Source organism: Ochotona curzoniae, unplaced genomic scaffold, assembly GCF_017591425.1.
Source record: "Ochotona curzoniae isolate NIBS_2020 unplaced genomic scaffold, NIBS_Ocur_1.0 contig_3520, whole genome shotgun sequence".
NCBI classification, from domain to species: Eukaryota; Metazoa; Chordata; class Mammalia; order Lagomorpha; family Ochotonidae; genus Ochotona; species Ochotona curzoniae.
In genome coordinates this window covers 27,582,089-27,598,656 of record NW_024465894.1, presented here as the reverse complement: position 1 = coordinate 27,598,656, position 16,568 = coordinate 27,582,089, and the positions used below count along the sequence as shown (strand labels likewise).

Genomic DNA, 16,568 nt, shown 5'->3' with positions numbered 1-16,568 from the left:
GTAGTGCAGTCACTGAGACGCAGCTTTCGGTGACTGTGTCCAAAGTCAGAGGGCCTGGCTGCCCAGCCAGTTCCAGGTTCTCACAAATGCGTATCCTGCTGATGGCTCAAGTGCTCGGGGCGTTGTTGCACTCATGAGAAACTGAGATGACACAGAAGTTCAAGTTCCCAAGCCTTGGCCTGGCCTGGTCTTGGAGGCATTGGAGGAGAAAACCAGAGGATGGCAGTGTGTGCTCTGTGTTCCTTTAAAAGTGTTAAAGTAATCTTAAAATATGGATGGCCTATTAAAAAAGATTTGAAACAACCAGTGCTGTGCCTTAGTGTGTCCAGCTACCACCTGCAGTACCAGCATCCGATATGGGCACCAGTCGATGTCCTGGCTGCTCCACTTCTAATCCAGCTCCCTCTTCACATGCCTGGGAAAAACATCAGAAGATGACTCAAATGCCTGGGTTCCTGCCACACACGTGAGAGACCCAGAAGTTCTAGAATCCTAGCTTTAGCCTAGCCCTGTCTTGGCTGCTACAATCATTTGAAGAGTAAACTAGTAGATGGAAGAGTTCTCTCTCTCTCTTCTCTCTGGAAGTCTGTTTTTTACATACATACACACATGTATGCATACATTTTTAAAAACATTTGACCAAAGTTCATTTTCAATGGACAACCTTTCTAGCTGTCCCTCCGTGTCCGTGACCCATTGGTGCCAGGACTCCTTCAAGGAGACCCTAATCTGCAGCTGTTCTCAAGTCCTTTACGTAAAGCAGAGTGGTATTTACATAAAATCCTTGCATACTTTGTATAAGCATTGGACTACTTACAATACCTAATGTAAATTTTCTGTAATTAATTATATTGTATATTTTCAAATATTTTCTATCCCTGAATTGAATCTCTAGATATAGAGGTCTGGCTGTATATTGCCTAAGGGTCTTTCAGCTGTCACATTCCGATACATCCACCACAGTGTGCCAAAGTGCTTATGTTCTTGAACTTTTCCCAATACTAGCTATTAGAGATTTTCCCTGTTGCTTCACTCCCACAAATGGGCTCTGCTGAAATCAGGAGCCCAGAACTCCATCCGGGCAAGTGGGTGGCAAGGACCCCGAGTACTTGGGCCATGTTCCCTCTAAATTCTCAACATGTCATAGGTGAAAATACTCCAGTGTTTTTAGTGTACAAATCCTTTCTCCAACAAAAGCCCTGAGAGACATATAAGGACAGGGGATTAAATTCTATTATGACTATTAGTATATTCTTACAGAAGAATCTAAAACAATCCAAAATGACAGGCTAACATTGGGTTTAGATTCATCTAAAGTTGAATGTTATGGGCAGCAAAAGTTTTCAAGTATCATGGGATACCATGATTACTAAATGCAAACTTAACTACATTAAAAATATGAAGATATCAGATAGTAAAAACTAGCTTTTCTCTTAGATTCAGAGATAGATATATTTAGACAGCTGAAAACAGTGCCCTGTAAATGATGTTTAGTCTTTTTGACTATTTCCCCTAAGGGTCTCAGAAAGGAATAACCCAATTAGCGGGATGTTTTGACAGAGTGATTGATTGTAAGAGTGATTTCTGTACATAATATTTTTTTGAGATCTATTTTATTAATATTGAAAAGTCAGATTTATAAAGAGGAGAGAGAAGAAGCTCTTGCATCCAGTGATTCACTCCCCAAGTAGCCACAACGGCTGGAGCTGAGTCGATCAGAAGCCAGGAGCCTGGAGCCTCTTCCGGGTCTTCCATGCTGGTACAGGGACCCAAGGCTTTGAGCTGTCCTCAACTGCCTTCCCAGGCCACAAGCAGGGAGCTGGATGGGAAGTGGGGCCACTGGGATTAGAACCGGCGCCCATATGAGATCCTGGTGCGTGCAAGTTGAGGTTTTAGCCTCTAGGCTACCATGCCGGGCCCTGTACATAACAACCTGTATAATTCAGGTCATTATAAACAACGTTATATTACTTTAAAGTTGGCCAAGGAATTGTTCGGCAGACCAAGAGAGTAGGAAGGCCTGAATTGGAGTAATAAAACATTCTTTGATCATATGAATCCCTAACATAGTTTTGATTATACTAATTAAATGAGTCTAAGAATGCCAATACCAGATATTAATGATAACAAAAAATGCTACTACCATCTGACTCATCTAAGAGTTTGAATTGCATAACATTTACAGACGCTACCATAATACAAATGGAAGAATTAAAGAGCAGATGTCTCTGCAAGGCCAGAAGTTCTCGCAGTGTGCCTGAGTTCTTCACTTTTCCCTTGCTGTGTATGTCCTGGCCCCTTCAGCACCACAAGATGCTCATCCCGAGAACTGCTCTGGTTCCGCAGGACAGAGGCTGCACATGCTACGTCCTCCAAAGCGCTAAGCGGCTGTCCTTGACTTCACCGTCTTTGGCGTCACCCTCCCTTGCCCGTTTTCATGGCTGTCGGGTTTCCTGTTGTGTCCCCTGTGGTCCTTCATCATTGCAACATTCAGACCTCCATCTTTAGTCACGACACAGGGCCTGAGGCTTAACTAAGCTGCTGCCTTTCCTTGTCATTCCTTTCTGCCAAAATGAGATCCTCTGAAATTGTTTTCACTAAAAATTTTCATCATGATTTGAACTGTTAAATGGTTTTTTTTTTTTCATTCCCAGCATTTTAAAGTAAAGATTATATGCGACTTCAGGAAATACAAACAAGCTGAGGAAAATACTCTAGCAAATGTATGACATATTCAAAATGAAAACACTGATGCTTCACTGAGGAATCCATCAAATTTTATGGCAAAGCTGAAAATGACAGAGCTAAAATGGCTACTATGGAACATAGTCCTAACCTATTGACAATTATATGAGCCCTTCCTGGGACAATCTGCATGTGCTGGACAGGCCCCAGAAGGACCAAAGCAATTCGCATATTCTGTGTGACCCAGTTTCTTCAGCAACTGTAAAAACCATATAAATGTGTGAGTGAAAACTTTTTTAGTGATGGTAAAAGTACAAAGGCATTAAGAATGTTTTTACTGGTGCCACTCAGAGAATGAGAGGCTAAGCTTCCGTTTGTAATGCCGGCATTCTGTGGGGCTCGACGTCAAGTCACAGCTGCTCCAGTTCCCAGTTTATGGCCTGAGAAAGCAAAGAATGGCTCAGCTCCTCGGATCCCTGCATTGACTTGGGAGATTTGGAGGAAGTGGCTCCTAGCTTCAGATAGACTCAGCTCTGGCCACCGAGGCCAATGGAGAATGAGCCAGCAGATGGAAGCTCTGTCTCTCCTCTCTGTAAATGTACCTTTCCAATAAAAATAAATAAATACATAAAGGGAGAGTTAGAAGAAGAGACAGAGAGAAAGATCTTCTGACTGCTGGTTCACTCCATAACTGGCCACAATGGCTGGAGCTGAGCCGATCTGAAGTCAGAAGCTCAGAACCTCTGCCGGGTCTCCCACACAGGTGCAGGGTCCCAAGGCTTTGGGCCGTCCTCGACTGCTTTCCCAGACCACAGGCAAGAAGTTGGATGGGAAGCAGAGCTGCCGGGGTTAGAACCGGCGCCCATACGGGATCCCGGCACGTGCAAGGTGAATAGTTAGTGCCAGGCCTGTAACCCTCCTTTTTGAATTAAAACAAAACACCAAAGCTCTTATGTACTTGTGTAAGCCAATGTTCAGTAAGACATCGCCAGTCAACTTACTTCCTGCTTTTAATACCTATTGCTGTCCCACAAAATATCATTAAGATTTCACATACAAGAAAATGTATTATGTTGGGCCCAGTGCTGTGGCCTAGTGGCTAAAGTCCTCATCTTGAATGCACCACGATCCCATATGAGTACCGGTTCTAATCCTGGCAGCTCTGCTTCCCATCCAGCTCCCTGCTTGTGGCCTGGGAAAGCAGTGGAGGATGGCCCAAAGCCTTGAGACTCTGCACCCACCTGGGAGACCTGGAGGAAGTTCCTGGCTCCTGGCTTCAGATCAGCGCAGCACCTGCAGTTGTGATCACTTTGGGAGTGAATCATCAAACGAAAGGTCTTCCTCTCTATCTCTCCTCATCTCTGTATATCTGATTTTGCAATAAAAATAAATAAATCTTAAAAAACCATATTCTTTCATGGACTCTGTGGAGCGTGGAGCCAGTTCGCACCTTCTCTTGTGTTAGCAGGGAGCTGAGCCCTGGCGCCATCATCCTGGGTATCAGCGGGAAGCTGAACCGGAAGAACTGAAACCAGAATCAGGAAGTGGGCATCCCTGATGGGGCCCATCACCCACCCCGTCCTCCTAACTTAAACTGTAAAGAGAGAACACCGCTGTCCCCTTTAGTTACCATATAAGCTTACCCCTTTTTTCCTAATCACACATTTCCTCAAAGTAACACTAATGTGGAATTGTGACACAAACCTAGTAGGGGAACCAGGTTCTAGATGGTTCCTAAGCATGGTCTTAGATAAAGCATACAGCCAACAGGTGAGTTTCACTGAATGTGTGGTTTGGCTACTTATTTCAAATGAGCAATATGTACTTGATGCTTTGTGATGCTTTGGAATCGTATACTTCAAACATGTAGTAACTACCAACTAGAAAATATCACGAATATAGCCAACTCGAATATGGATGAAGAATTTATTTCTGTATGTCCCTAGAACGATGTCAAAGCAACAATAACCAAATTTTAGCACAGTGAACAGCATCACGGTGGAATTACTAAGATCAGTACAACATTCTTATTAACGCTGATTCACATGTTTATTCTGTGATTTTTCTATTACAGAATCATGCCTTCTGTTCCTTAAATAAGTCTATAATTTTCGGAATCATCTGTCCAAATAGACAAACACTGGGAGGAAACAATTGCATGTAACTATTTTCTTAAAGGATACCTAGTGACTTGGTTCCATAATAACAACACGCCCTTCTCTTATCAGTTTTTATCTTCAATGACATAAGAAAGGTCCAAAATCAAATTGGCTGTCTCTACAGCCACCTGTAGACCACCCAGCTTAGCAGTCAAACAATCCACGGTCAGGCTGCTGGCAGAATCTGGAGCTGTAGGTGGGAGGCAGGCGTGGGGTGCAAACGGAGGACATGCACTTCCTAAATAAGCCCAGCTGAGTCCTTCCTGGCTGCTGAGTAACCCACAGCCGCAGCGGGAGAGCAGCTCGGTCCAGCCGACCCCGGAGGGAGGATCTGCCTGAACCGACCAGCAGTGTCCATGCCTGGTATCCGTGAGAGTTCCACCTCCGTCGTGTTCCAGGGAGCTGGCGAGAGCCTCGAGGGCTCTGCAGAAGGCTTCCGCGACTAGCTCCAGCTCAGTCCGAGTACCCCCCTCGTCGCTGAGGATGCCAGCTGGCTCCTTATGAACCTAGGGTTAACAAACACACACACTGAGCAATTTCACGTAAGAACATGTCCGGAAGTCACCTGATTTAAAACCTAGTTCACAAAGCTACCACTTGGGCCCGGCGCGGTGGCGCAGTGGTTAAGGTCCTCGCCTTGCACGCCCGGGATCCCATAAGGGCGCCGGTTCTAATCCCGGCAGCCCCGCTTCCCTTCCAGCTCCCTGCCTGTGGCCCGGGAGAGCAGTCAAGGACGGCCCAAAGCTTTGGGACCCTGCACCCATGTGGGAGACCCGGAAGAGGCTCCTGGCTTTGGATCAGCATAGCATCAGCCGTTGCGCTCATTTGGGGAGTGAATCATCGGATGGAAGATCTTCCTCTCTGTCTCTCCTCTCTGTATATCCGCCTTTCCAATAAAAAAAATAAATCTTAAAAAAAAACAAAGCTACCACTTACTTTCACTGCTGGCCAGACAGCAATCCCTTCACCTGGGTTATGGTAGTAAAAATGCATGCAACCAGGTCCCAAGGCTTTGGGCTGTCCTCCACTGCTGCTTTCCCAGGCCACAAGCAGGGAGCTGGGATCAGAACCGGCACCCAAATGGGATCCTGGCGCATGTAAAGTGAGGACTTTAGTGAGGACTTTAGCAGCTAGACTACCGTGCTGGGCCCTATGCTAAGGGTGCATGTAAAAAAAAAAATAGAATTTAAACTGGCTTTGCTAAAAAGCTCATGACAGAAATGAACTCTTAATGACTTAAAAGCAGTGGTCACTTCCATTTGTGTTCAAGTGAGAGGTCTGACCCATGTGAGATAACATCTGGTACGTATTTCCCTCATTTCGTCCCTAGTGTATTGTTTCTACAAAGTCCTCCTTGAACCCTTCCCCTGTCCCACAGCCCTTCTCTATGTTACTCACTTGTAGATTATACTGTCTGTTCAGAATGAAGGCAAAACTTTGCCTTTCATGATGTGTATTCTGGTGACTTTCCATGAGCAAGCTTTATCCTTTAGCCTATTTGGGAAAGCAGGACTGGGATCACCTATGAAAGTCTAGTTTCTGTTATACCAGCCACCCGCCGGAACTCGGCAAGGCTCCCCGACGCTTCACCCCGCCCGCCCGATACATCTGCTGTGCATTTCTGGAAAACACAGCTCTCTGTACCCATTTCCAAATAAATAGATTAGTACCAGTGAAATAACCAATCAATTACAATGCACTAAATTCCTGTGACATTTGTCAGCAGTTTGGTCAAAACACTCTACCTAGTAGAATAAACATGTATCATACAGTTACCGGCTGAAAATTATAAACTCTGATTCTGGAATGTTGTACTAAATGAAAGTAATTATTTTCTTGATTCTCTAGAAGGTACTGAAGTATTTTGTAGAATCTCAGCCTTTTTTTTTTTTTTTTACATTTATTTTTATTTGATAGCCAGATTTACAGAAAGGAGGAGAAACAGAAAGACCTTCCATTTGCTGGTTTGCTCCCCAAAGGCTGCGACACCCGAAGCCAGGAGCCAGGAATTTCCTCTGGATCTCCCAAGTGTGTGCTGGGGTTCAAGGTCTTGGGTCATCTTCTGCTGTCCCAGGCCACAAAACAGGGAGCTGGATGGGAAGTGGGGCTGCCGGGATTAGAACCAGTGCCCATGTGGGATGCCAGCACTGCAGACAGTGGATCAGCTTGCAGAGTTACTGTGCTGTGCCTAACCTCAGCCTTTCCATTGTAAGCATCAGGTGTGTTGCAGCACTTAAGACCTGGGCACTCTTACCAGCAGAATGCAAAGTTCAACATGCAGTCCATGCAGACAGAACTCAAAGAATGTGATCATTTGCTAAAAGAGATTTACAGCAGTCATAGCAATGAAGGTATTACTTTATATTTACAAATGTTATCTTCCTCCAAGTAACGGATTTAGACTAAACATTCATTACTGGCGGCCCGGATACTGTTTGGCTTTATGACCTTGTAGTACAGAAGCTGCTGAGACCTGAGATGATCTGGACGGGGGCTCGCTTACCTCGTGTCTGATATATGCAGCCAGGTGAGTTTCAGTACAGCCGCCTCCTAGCAAAACCCAAGGCTCCTTGAGCGTCAGCTGCAGGACATGCAGTGCTGACTGACACGTGAGCTGGGAGAGAACCAGAAACATGAAGGAAACGGCAAACAGCACTGGGAACGCAGAAAGCCTGATCCCCGATCGCGAAGAACATTATCTGCTTTGTCAAGGCTGAGTCGTGATGAATACATTTTGGAATAATAAAGAGACTAAAGAAAGATAGTATATTTTCATGAAGCCAGTTTAATGTTTTCTTTCCTATACACTCAAGTCTTCAAATTGTGATTTAAATACATACGGCCTTAAAAATCTATGAATTTACAGCCCGTGGCACTTCAGTGGTAGGAGTTTGGCTCACAGGTCAAACCATTCCTTGGGGCACCTCCCATGTCTGAGTCCCAGCTCTGGCTCCTGACCCTGCCTTCCTGCTGATATATGCCCTGCAAGATACCAGCCCACATGTCCTGAAGTCTTAGCTTTGGTTCAGAGCTCCTGACCCCAGCCTGGCTCACGCCTGGCTGCTGTAGGCTTAGAGTCAACCAGCAGAGCAAAGAGCTCAGTCCTTCTCTGCATTGCTGCTTTCAAATAAACACTCAAGAAAAATGATTTCATTATCTAATTAGTTGTATAAATGCTACATCATACATTTCAAACTGTCTGGGGGGGGGGAATAATACAGCTACAACGAAGCACTCATAAACATAGACCTCTAATGCTCGCCAAGGATGTCGCTCTGAGTATATGTGAATTTTCAAATTGTTACCAAGACCACAGACTATCCCTTATATTAACAGTGCATGTGCTACTGTTGGCACAGAACAAATCCCCAAAAGAGGAATGATCAGGGCTGACTTGGGGAGCTCATTTTCATGTTTTAAACTTTTTAAAGTTTATTTGAAAAGACAGAGAAAGAGAAGCAAAGATCTTCCATCTGCTGGCTCACTCCCCAGATGGCCAGAAGAGCCACAGATGGGCTGGGTGGGGCAGATCCATGAACCAAGAGCCTGTTCTAAGACTCCTACATGGTCAGTAGTGGGTCCAGGACTACTACTTTGGCCCATTTTCTGCTTTTCCCAGGCCATTAGTAGGAGGCTGAATTGGAAGTAGAGGAACAAGGACTCACACTGGCACCCACATGGGATGCCAGCATTGCAGGCAGGGTCCTTACCTGCTATGCCATCACCAGCCCCAGGGAGCTCATTTTCTAACTGAATTATTCATATGTTAGTATAAAAGAATAGGTAAATCAAGCTAATTTCTCTATTTTACATGCAAGAATCTATTAGATTGTTTGTAAATAGCATGTGAAGTCTGCTGATTGACTTCTCCCATTTTTGCTTCTGCTTTCTAAATCACTGTGGCACCGTGTTTTAAGCTGCCACCTGCTTCGCCGGCATTCCATAGGAGCATGGGTACAAGTCCTACCAGCTCCATTGTCAGCCCAGCTCTCTAATGCCCCTGGGAAAGTAGCAGCAGCAGGTGGCCAAGTGGCAGCACCCCCATCACCCACTCAGGAGGCAAGGGTGAAGCTCCTGGCTTCTGCCTGGCCCCGGCTTTGGCTTTTGCAGCTACTTGGGGAGTGAGCACAGATCTCTTCCTTTCTCTCCCTCTCTCTGTAACTTGGCCTTTCAAATAGAACAAGGCATTATTACAGTGGCTGTTGAGTGATGACTGACTCCCTGCCTCAGGCCTGCTGATGGAACTTAGGGCTGCTCACGTACCTTCAACTCATCCCAGGCACTGTCATTCCTGTTGCCGAGAAGCAAGCTGCAGACGGTCGCTTCATCAGGAATAAGGTGAAGAAAATGCTTGGAGCCAAACTGAGCAGGGCACACATTTTTCACACTTCCGTAACTACTGAGGGACACGTGGCCTAGGGAACCAATAGGCTGTGTTCCTGTTTATTGAAGTTCAGAAAACAAAATGTATGAATGAAGGTGGAGCAAACAGTCCCTTAAAGCCAGCTGGCTTACACCTACCAACGTAGAGTTGGCTTAAACAGACCATGGAACATGAAGAAACCACAAAGCCCATCATCCTAATCCTATGAAATCTGTACTATCCTGCAGTCAAAATGATATGCAATCCAGGACAAGGACACAGGCCTCTTCCACCACCTGCCAGAGAAGCTAGCTTGCACTGTCTTCTTAGAAAGACACGAACTTGTCTATTTTCAGAGTGTCCAGGGAGTCTGAAAGCCCATTCAAGGGTCTGAGACCCTAAATCTCAAGTTTTCACTAGTCTGGAAAAGGACAGTGTGGGAGGGGGCAGCCATGTTACAAATCAGCATTTTGTAAAACAAAGATGGCCTAATATTTCTGTAACTGGATTCCTCCAGGGCTCTTGTGAGCATCCAAGTGTTTTTTGTTTTGTTGTGTTTTGATGCTGCATGTGAATGGTTACCTTAAGTTTTCCCAAACAAAATACAGCATTTCACTGTTATTTTTTGAGATGCTGTTTTTTTATCCTCCCAGCAGCAAAGGTAAAATTATCCATTTACAAGTTAACAAAATGAATAAAACAGCAGTTAGGATGATCTGAATGCTTCTAATTATACTAGAAAGTCACCTAGATTAATTTTAAGAATCAATAGTGCTAGTTTAGGTGAAAACTGTGTTTTTGTTGTTGTTGTTTTTGAAGATTTATTTATTGTTATTGCAAAGCTGGATACACAGAGGAGGAGGAAAGACAAAGATCTCTGCTGGTTCACTCCCCAAGTGGCCACAATAGCCGGAGCTGAGCCAGTCCAAAGCCAGGAGCCTGGAGCCTGGAGCCTCTTCCAGGTCCCAAAACTTTGGGTTGTCCTCCACTGCAAAGAGGGGCTGCCGGGATTAGAACCGGCGCCCATATGATATCTGGTAGCGTGCCAGACAAAGACATTTTTAGTTACTAGGCTATAATGCTGGGCCTGAAAAGTGTTAATGAACAATTCATCACTCTGAAATAATTTATTTTCTTCCAAATTAATTGAATTACAATGTCTAAAAACTTCTCTAGCTCAAAAAATTAATAGAAACTAATCCCTGAAGAGTCTCATTTGTTTATTGTTTCTTCTATATACATGAAGCCTCCAAAGCTAGGGACTGAGTAGTGACTTAACATTTAAGAAAGGGGTGGGTATGTGGTTGCGGTGGCTGCCTGGGTTACCAATAAGCTGCACTGGATACTTGAACTTCACTCCCAGCCTCCCTCCCTGTGGCACCATCCTGCTAACAGGCCCTGGGACCCTAGCATTCACTTTGTTGACTTCTGGGGTCCTGCCTCGGGCCTGGCCTAACCCTCACCGGGGAGGGCATTCGGGGATGAGCAACAGTCAATAAAAATCTGCTTTCTTTTCTCTAATACAGTACAGATGCACAGATGGAAACAGACACTGGCCTGAATTCTGACTGCTTAGAAGTTACTGGCCACTGAGCAGGTTCCTCCTATTGAAGCTTTTTGATGGCATCTTGGGCCATGTGCATATTCCTCTTTACCTTGTCTCAGAAGTCTCACTTCTTCCAGGAACCCAGACAGAATCTGGAATTACAGCTATGTTTTGGGTACATATGGATAAAGTAACAATTGTGGGTTGATGTGGAAGCCTAGTTCCTGATTCTGTTAGTGTTTGTGTAGGAAAATGTTCCATATTCTGAAAACTAACCTGGAATACCCAATAATCACAAATTTTCAATGGCCAGATTCATGAAAACTATCATATACACAAGGCTGAGTCTGAGCTACAACATCAACTCTAAGTTCCAAAGACAATTTCCAGTATTTCTTAATAATTTTCCACTGTGCCATATGACAGTTGAATAAAGGTAGGGCAGAAGCCCAAACGTATTATGTAGATAACAATAAAGCCATAGCGAATTTCTAAAAACATAACAGCTGCAATCAGTGTGGACCTAATCATCTTTCTGGTATGCTGTCAGTGTGGTTAAAGCTGATGAAAAGTGTCTCAAATCAGGAACTTCTCAGCTTAGTGTTTTTCTAAGTGTGTAAATATAAACCTTACATGTGCTTTTAATTTGCTGAGTTTGTGAAATACAGTGAGTGTCTTGCCTATGAATACATAATCCTGGATGCTATTAATGTAAAATGAATATTTTACTCAATTCAACCAAGTCTTTTGGACACGTGCTGGAGGCCAGGCCTGGTAAGGGTGTTGAGACCAGATGGTGCTGGGTACCAAGCTACGTTGGAAATATTTCTGTGCAAGATGTGCACACACAGATCCTCCCTCCCTGCCATTTCCAATAGTTACCCTTAGGCAGTGGAGGCAAACGAGCCTGCTGAAGTCATGATAAAAGCAAAAAGAGGGCTATTCTCATTGCAGAATTACCTTTTGCATGTTAGCATGATTTACACGGTTTAGCAAATTCAACTAAAAGAATTCTGTCATTTAAAGATTTATGATTATGAGGACATTAAGACTTCCTCTTGTAAATTACTTGGGAGTTAGATTTGTTATAGAATCTGCAGCAACACTGGGGGCTAAAAAAATACACAGACAATGGCATAATCGACTCCACTGGTGGTGAGTGAACAATGCTGCTTTTTCAGAAATATGCCTTGCGGCCAGAAGCAGAACTCACACAGCGTTGGGGTTGGCGGCTTCTAGAATTGTTCACCATGTTACAAGCGACACAGAGCCAGGCTGTCTGCTCACAGAGTGTGACTTATTAAGTGTAAGGGGCCAAGACCAAGAGGTAACTTTTACCTGTCACCATCCTCAGGGGTTCCATGAGAGTCACTCCAAGCCTGTCTATGACAATGATGCGATGTGAACTGAGAAGCTGTTTCAGAGACGGGTGAACGACTTTTTGGCACAGCACAAGATCCACATGGTCACAGACCAGCTGCCTTCCTAGCCTAAGCAACTGGTCCAGGACTGCCTGTTCAAGAGAGACCCCCTGACTGACCGTCACGGTTCCTTTTCCAGTGTCAGAAAAATCTCCAGATAAAGACATGCCAAAAAGAGCCACTTTCAGGACACTTGATTTTTTGAAAGGCAAGATTCTCCTGAACTGGACTTCTGACATTTCGATGAGTATTCCGGGTAACACAACAGAATCCATTACGCTGTGGCCTTTCAAAGGCACAATTATGGCCTTTCCTAACACGAGGTGGTCTTCAGCAGTTTCTGGAATCATGAGCAAAAAGGCTCTCAGAATCACAGAGCTGATGTGTTCTATTTCCTTTCTGGTGAGCATACAGGCAGGCTTGCTTGTTAGTACACTGCGCACCAAGCACAGCAGGATCTGGCTGCGACTGAAGTCTACCGGGATGCGGCAGCGGCAGGCCTCCGACCGGAGGTAATTGGTGCAGAGACTCAGCAGGCATTTATTTACCTTAACAACAGTGGCAGGGGTCAAGCCCAGCCGCTGATCGCTCTCAATCAGGCTGCAGCTGAGGATGGCTGTGAACAGGCCGCAGTCCCCGAAGCAGGCTGCCTGATTCTGCACAGCGGTCCTCAGGATCTTTAGCAGGGGGTGAGTGACGGCCAGGTGGCCGAGCAGGGCCGAGGACTGGGAGCTTGTGCACATGTAGCCTCCGTGGCCGTTGTGCACCTGCTTCAGCCTCCCCGAAGGGCCGTAGCATGATGCTGTGATGCCCTTCAGGACAGACAGAGCGGCCCTGACCTGCTCGTGCGCCAGTGGCTCACCTGTACACAGTGATGGCTTCTTAGCTTCTAAACGAGACATGGCACTTGAGGTGGTCACTTGTGGAGACAGTTTCTATTTTGTTAACCCTAGTTTTCTAGTTATTCCACTGACACTGTATTTTTAGCAAGGAGGAAAGAGAAGCTATCCTTTTGGAATGAAAGTCTGAGTATATAGCATTGAGACTATAAAATTAAATAGTTCTATGACTGTGAACTAGAAAGTACATGGAAAGACTTAGTGACATACTAGTGATTTCAAATATTTATTTTACTTCATTCTTCAATACTCTTCTGCTGGCTTCCAGACTGAGATTTTACGGACTGCTTGGCAGCCCTCTGTAGAAGGTACGTGCCCAGATGGACACCTATGAAAGCCACCCCGGCTACAAGAAGCCAGTTCTTCCTGATCCAACTGGTGTTTTTCATCTCTTCTTTCAATGTCACGGTCAGATTCAAAGTGGCTTCTTTCTATAAGAAATTAAAAATCAGACATTTTAGATGACTAACTCTAAAACATTTTATAGTCCTTTTTTTTAAAAAAAAGATTTATCTATTTTACTCGAAAGTCAAAGTTTGAGAGAGGAAGAGACAGAAAGACCCCCCATCTGCTGGTCCAAAGCTGGGAGCCAAGAGCTCCCTCTAGGTCTCCCACATCAGTACAGGAGCATTAGGCTTAGGGCTATCCTCCGCTGCTTTTCCAGGCCATTAACAGTGAGCTAGATTTGGAGTGGAGTAGCTGGGACTTGAGCTGGTGCCCATATGGGATGCCGGTGCTCCAGGCGGAGGATTAGAATTCTTCGCCATCACGCCAGCCAGTGTTGTTCCTTGTTAAGGAGCTACCAATGTGCACAAGCCTCCCTTAAATGAAAAAGGTAAACCAATCTAGACTTAAGATTTCTTTTTCAATGGATTCTCCCTAGAAGAAAAAGCATTTAGAAACTGGTGTCATAACACTGCATGTGGTATCAGCATCCCGTGAGTGCTACTTTGAGTCTGACTACTTCACTTCCAATCCAGCACCCTGCTGACGGTCTTGGGCCCCTACTCTCCAGTGGCGATCCAGACAGCGTTCTGGGCTCCTGGTTTCCGCCTTGCTTAGTCCTAGCTGGAGAGTGAGCAGTCCTGGGGAGTGACATGATAACTTGTGGAAGAATACCACTGTCAGGCCACAGACCTTAGCCACTGAGGCCCAGCACTTTCAAAGTGAAGGTTTAGCCAATTATTGTTTATTTTCAGGAATGTTAACTGTGCTGAGCTACTTGGAGTAGCTCACATAAATAAAACAACTTTGCATAAAATACTTCCTAAACTATGGTATTTACAGTAGAACAGAGTAAAACAGTGATTGCAAGATGCACACAGAAGAGGCGAGAAGGATGAGGGAAAGTTATGTAAAATGTTATTTTGGTTAGTGCTTTTGATTTAGCTAAAGGGCTATAACCATGGCAACCGGGTCCAAAGAAAGCAAAGGCAATGAGGGCCTGTTTCCCTCACCTCACAGCCCGCCCGCCGCCCACCAATGATACTGTAATAGTTACTGTTTTTAACAGCATGAGAAAGGCAAAACAAATCTGTTTCTCTTATGCCTACAGTTAAGGTACTTAAATCTTACTTCAATAGTTATTCCAGTTCAGAAGATCTGAAAAATATACTTAGATGTAGCCTTAGCAAAGTGACTTCTATATGGTAATTGCACATTAAAACTATAACAGGCACATACACCACAGCAGAAACCATGATCACTAAGATGAACTTTGTGGTACAAACTGTTCCCAACATGTACAACGCCAGGTTGGCCACTATCGGTCTGACGCTGTTGAGCCCGGTAATGACCTCTTCCAGAGAATATTTCTATAAAAAGAGAAAGGAAGAAACGACTGAAAGTCTGACATGCGGGCTGGCACCTTGGCACGGTAGGCCAAGACTCCATATCGGCATCCCGTAGGAGCTGGTTCAGGCCCTGGATGCTTCCGATCCAACTCCCCAGCTACAGCCCGGTAAAGCAGCAGGGATGGCTCAAGTGCACGTGTACCTGTACCCATGTGGGAGACCTGGAAGAGGCTCCTGCCTCCCGATTTCGGTTGGCCTAGTTGTGGCCATTGAGACCCATCTGGGGAGTGAACCAGTGCATATAAGATTTCTCCTTCTTTTTCTGTAGCCCTGCCCTTTTTTTTTTAAGATTTATTTTTTTAATTATTGGAAAGGCAGATTTACAGAGAGTAGAGACAAAGAGAAAGATCTTCTATCCAGTGGTTCATGCCCCAATTGGCTGTAATTGCCGGAGCTGAGCCGATCCCAAGCTCCTATATGGGACTGCGAGTGGTGCAGACTGATGTCTAGCCTACTATGCCATGGTGCTAGTCCCTCTACATCTTTATTTCAGTGACCTAAGAGTAATACAGTATTTTGTAGTTAAATATTAGTTGCTAAGGATTTGATACAACTATTTTTATTTTCTGGGCAAAAACAGTAAGTTTTGCCAGTTTCCGCCTTTTATGCTATGCAATAGGGTTTACAGCAAAGAGTCCACCGTTCCTTTGTACATATTCATGACCCTGCTGACACTGCTATCAAGACACCCCAGCCCTTTCCATTCAAATGCCTGCCAGTTAACTGTCAATGCTTTGTGCGCAACCAGCTTGTCTAGGAGCAAAAGAACCGTATCTTTGTCAGTGGGCACTAATAGCAACAGCAGGTAACTTCCTACTTTAGGCCTTTTCATTCCAGCCCTAGAAGATCAAGTTTCCCATTACTGGCTCACACTCACAGAGTGTGCTCAGACTGAATGGAGCTTACCTGCGGATGGCAAGTCTGCTATTTCCCCGAGGCTGGGCTCTTCTGTAGACCTGCGAGCGCCAGGCTGTCTGGCTCAGGACTGCCGTCTCTGCTTGGGACTTGGAAAATAGGGCTGCTTCTGATTCGGTGCCACCCCAGGTGTATGAGCCCGACCAGAGGTACCATAACAATCACAACCTTGTAGTCCTTCCAGAGGGTATGGAAGCTCATAGTCCTTCAGCGAAGGAGCCCCTGGGAGGACAGGAACAGAACAAGCACCGTCAGTGTGTCTGAGGGCAGGACAGGGACAGGCGCCCGCAGTGCCCTGGGAGGGGGACAGGGACAGGGACAGGGACAGGCACCGGCAGTACCCTGGGAGGACAGGGACAGGCACCGGCAGTGCCCTGGGAGGGGGACAGGGACAGGGACTGACAGTGCCCTGGGAGGGGGACAGGGACAGGCACCGGCAGTGCCCTGGGAGGACAGGGACAGGCACCGGCAGTGCCCTGGGAGGACCGGGACAGGCACCGGCAGTGCCCTGGGAGGGGGACAGGGACAGGGACCGGCAGTGCCCTGGGAGGGGGACAGGGACCGGCAGTGCCCTGGGAGGGGGACAGGGACAGGCACCGGCAGTGCCCTGGGAGGGGGACAGGGACTGGCAGTGCGCTGGGAGGACCGGGACAGGCACCGGCAGTGCCCTGGGAGGGGGACAGGGACAGGGACCGGCAGTGCCCTGGGAGGGGGACAGGGACAGGGA

The 16,568-nt window shown here is 45.9% G+C and overlaps 1 protein-coding gene across 2 annotated transcripts; it reads right to left on the bottom strand.

The window, feature by feature from the left end:
- Positions 1 to 4,599: 4,599 nt before the first annotated feature.
- Positions 4,600 to 13,079, bottom strand: MKKS (MKKS centrosomal shuttling protein). 2 transcript variants are annotated; one of them, XM_040980968.1, is made up of 5 exons: positions 12,366 to 13,079; positions 12,092 to 12,167; positions 9,108 to 9,283; positions 7,348 to 7,458; positions 4,600 to 5,350 (listed from the first exon to the last, which is right to left on the bottom strand). In XM_040980968.1, the coding sequence occupies exons 1-5, from the start codon at positions 13,074 to 13,076 to the stop codon at positions 4,910 to 4,912; spliced, it is 1,515 nt and encodes a 504-aa protein (XP_040836902.1). In that variant the 5' UTR covers positions 13,077 to 13,079; the 3' UTR covers positions 4,600 to 4,909. The 2 variants fall into 2 exon arrangements, with proteins under 2 accessions (XP_040836902.1, XP_040836901.1); XM_040980967.1 differs by having other exon boundaries at positions 12,092 to 13,079.
- Between the last annotated feature and the right edge of the window lie 3,489 nt (positions 13,080 to 16,568).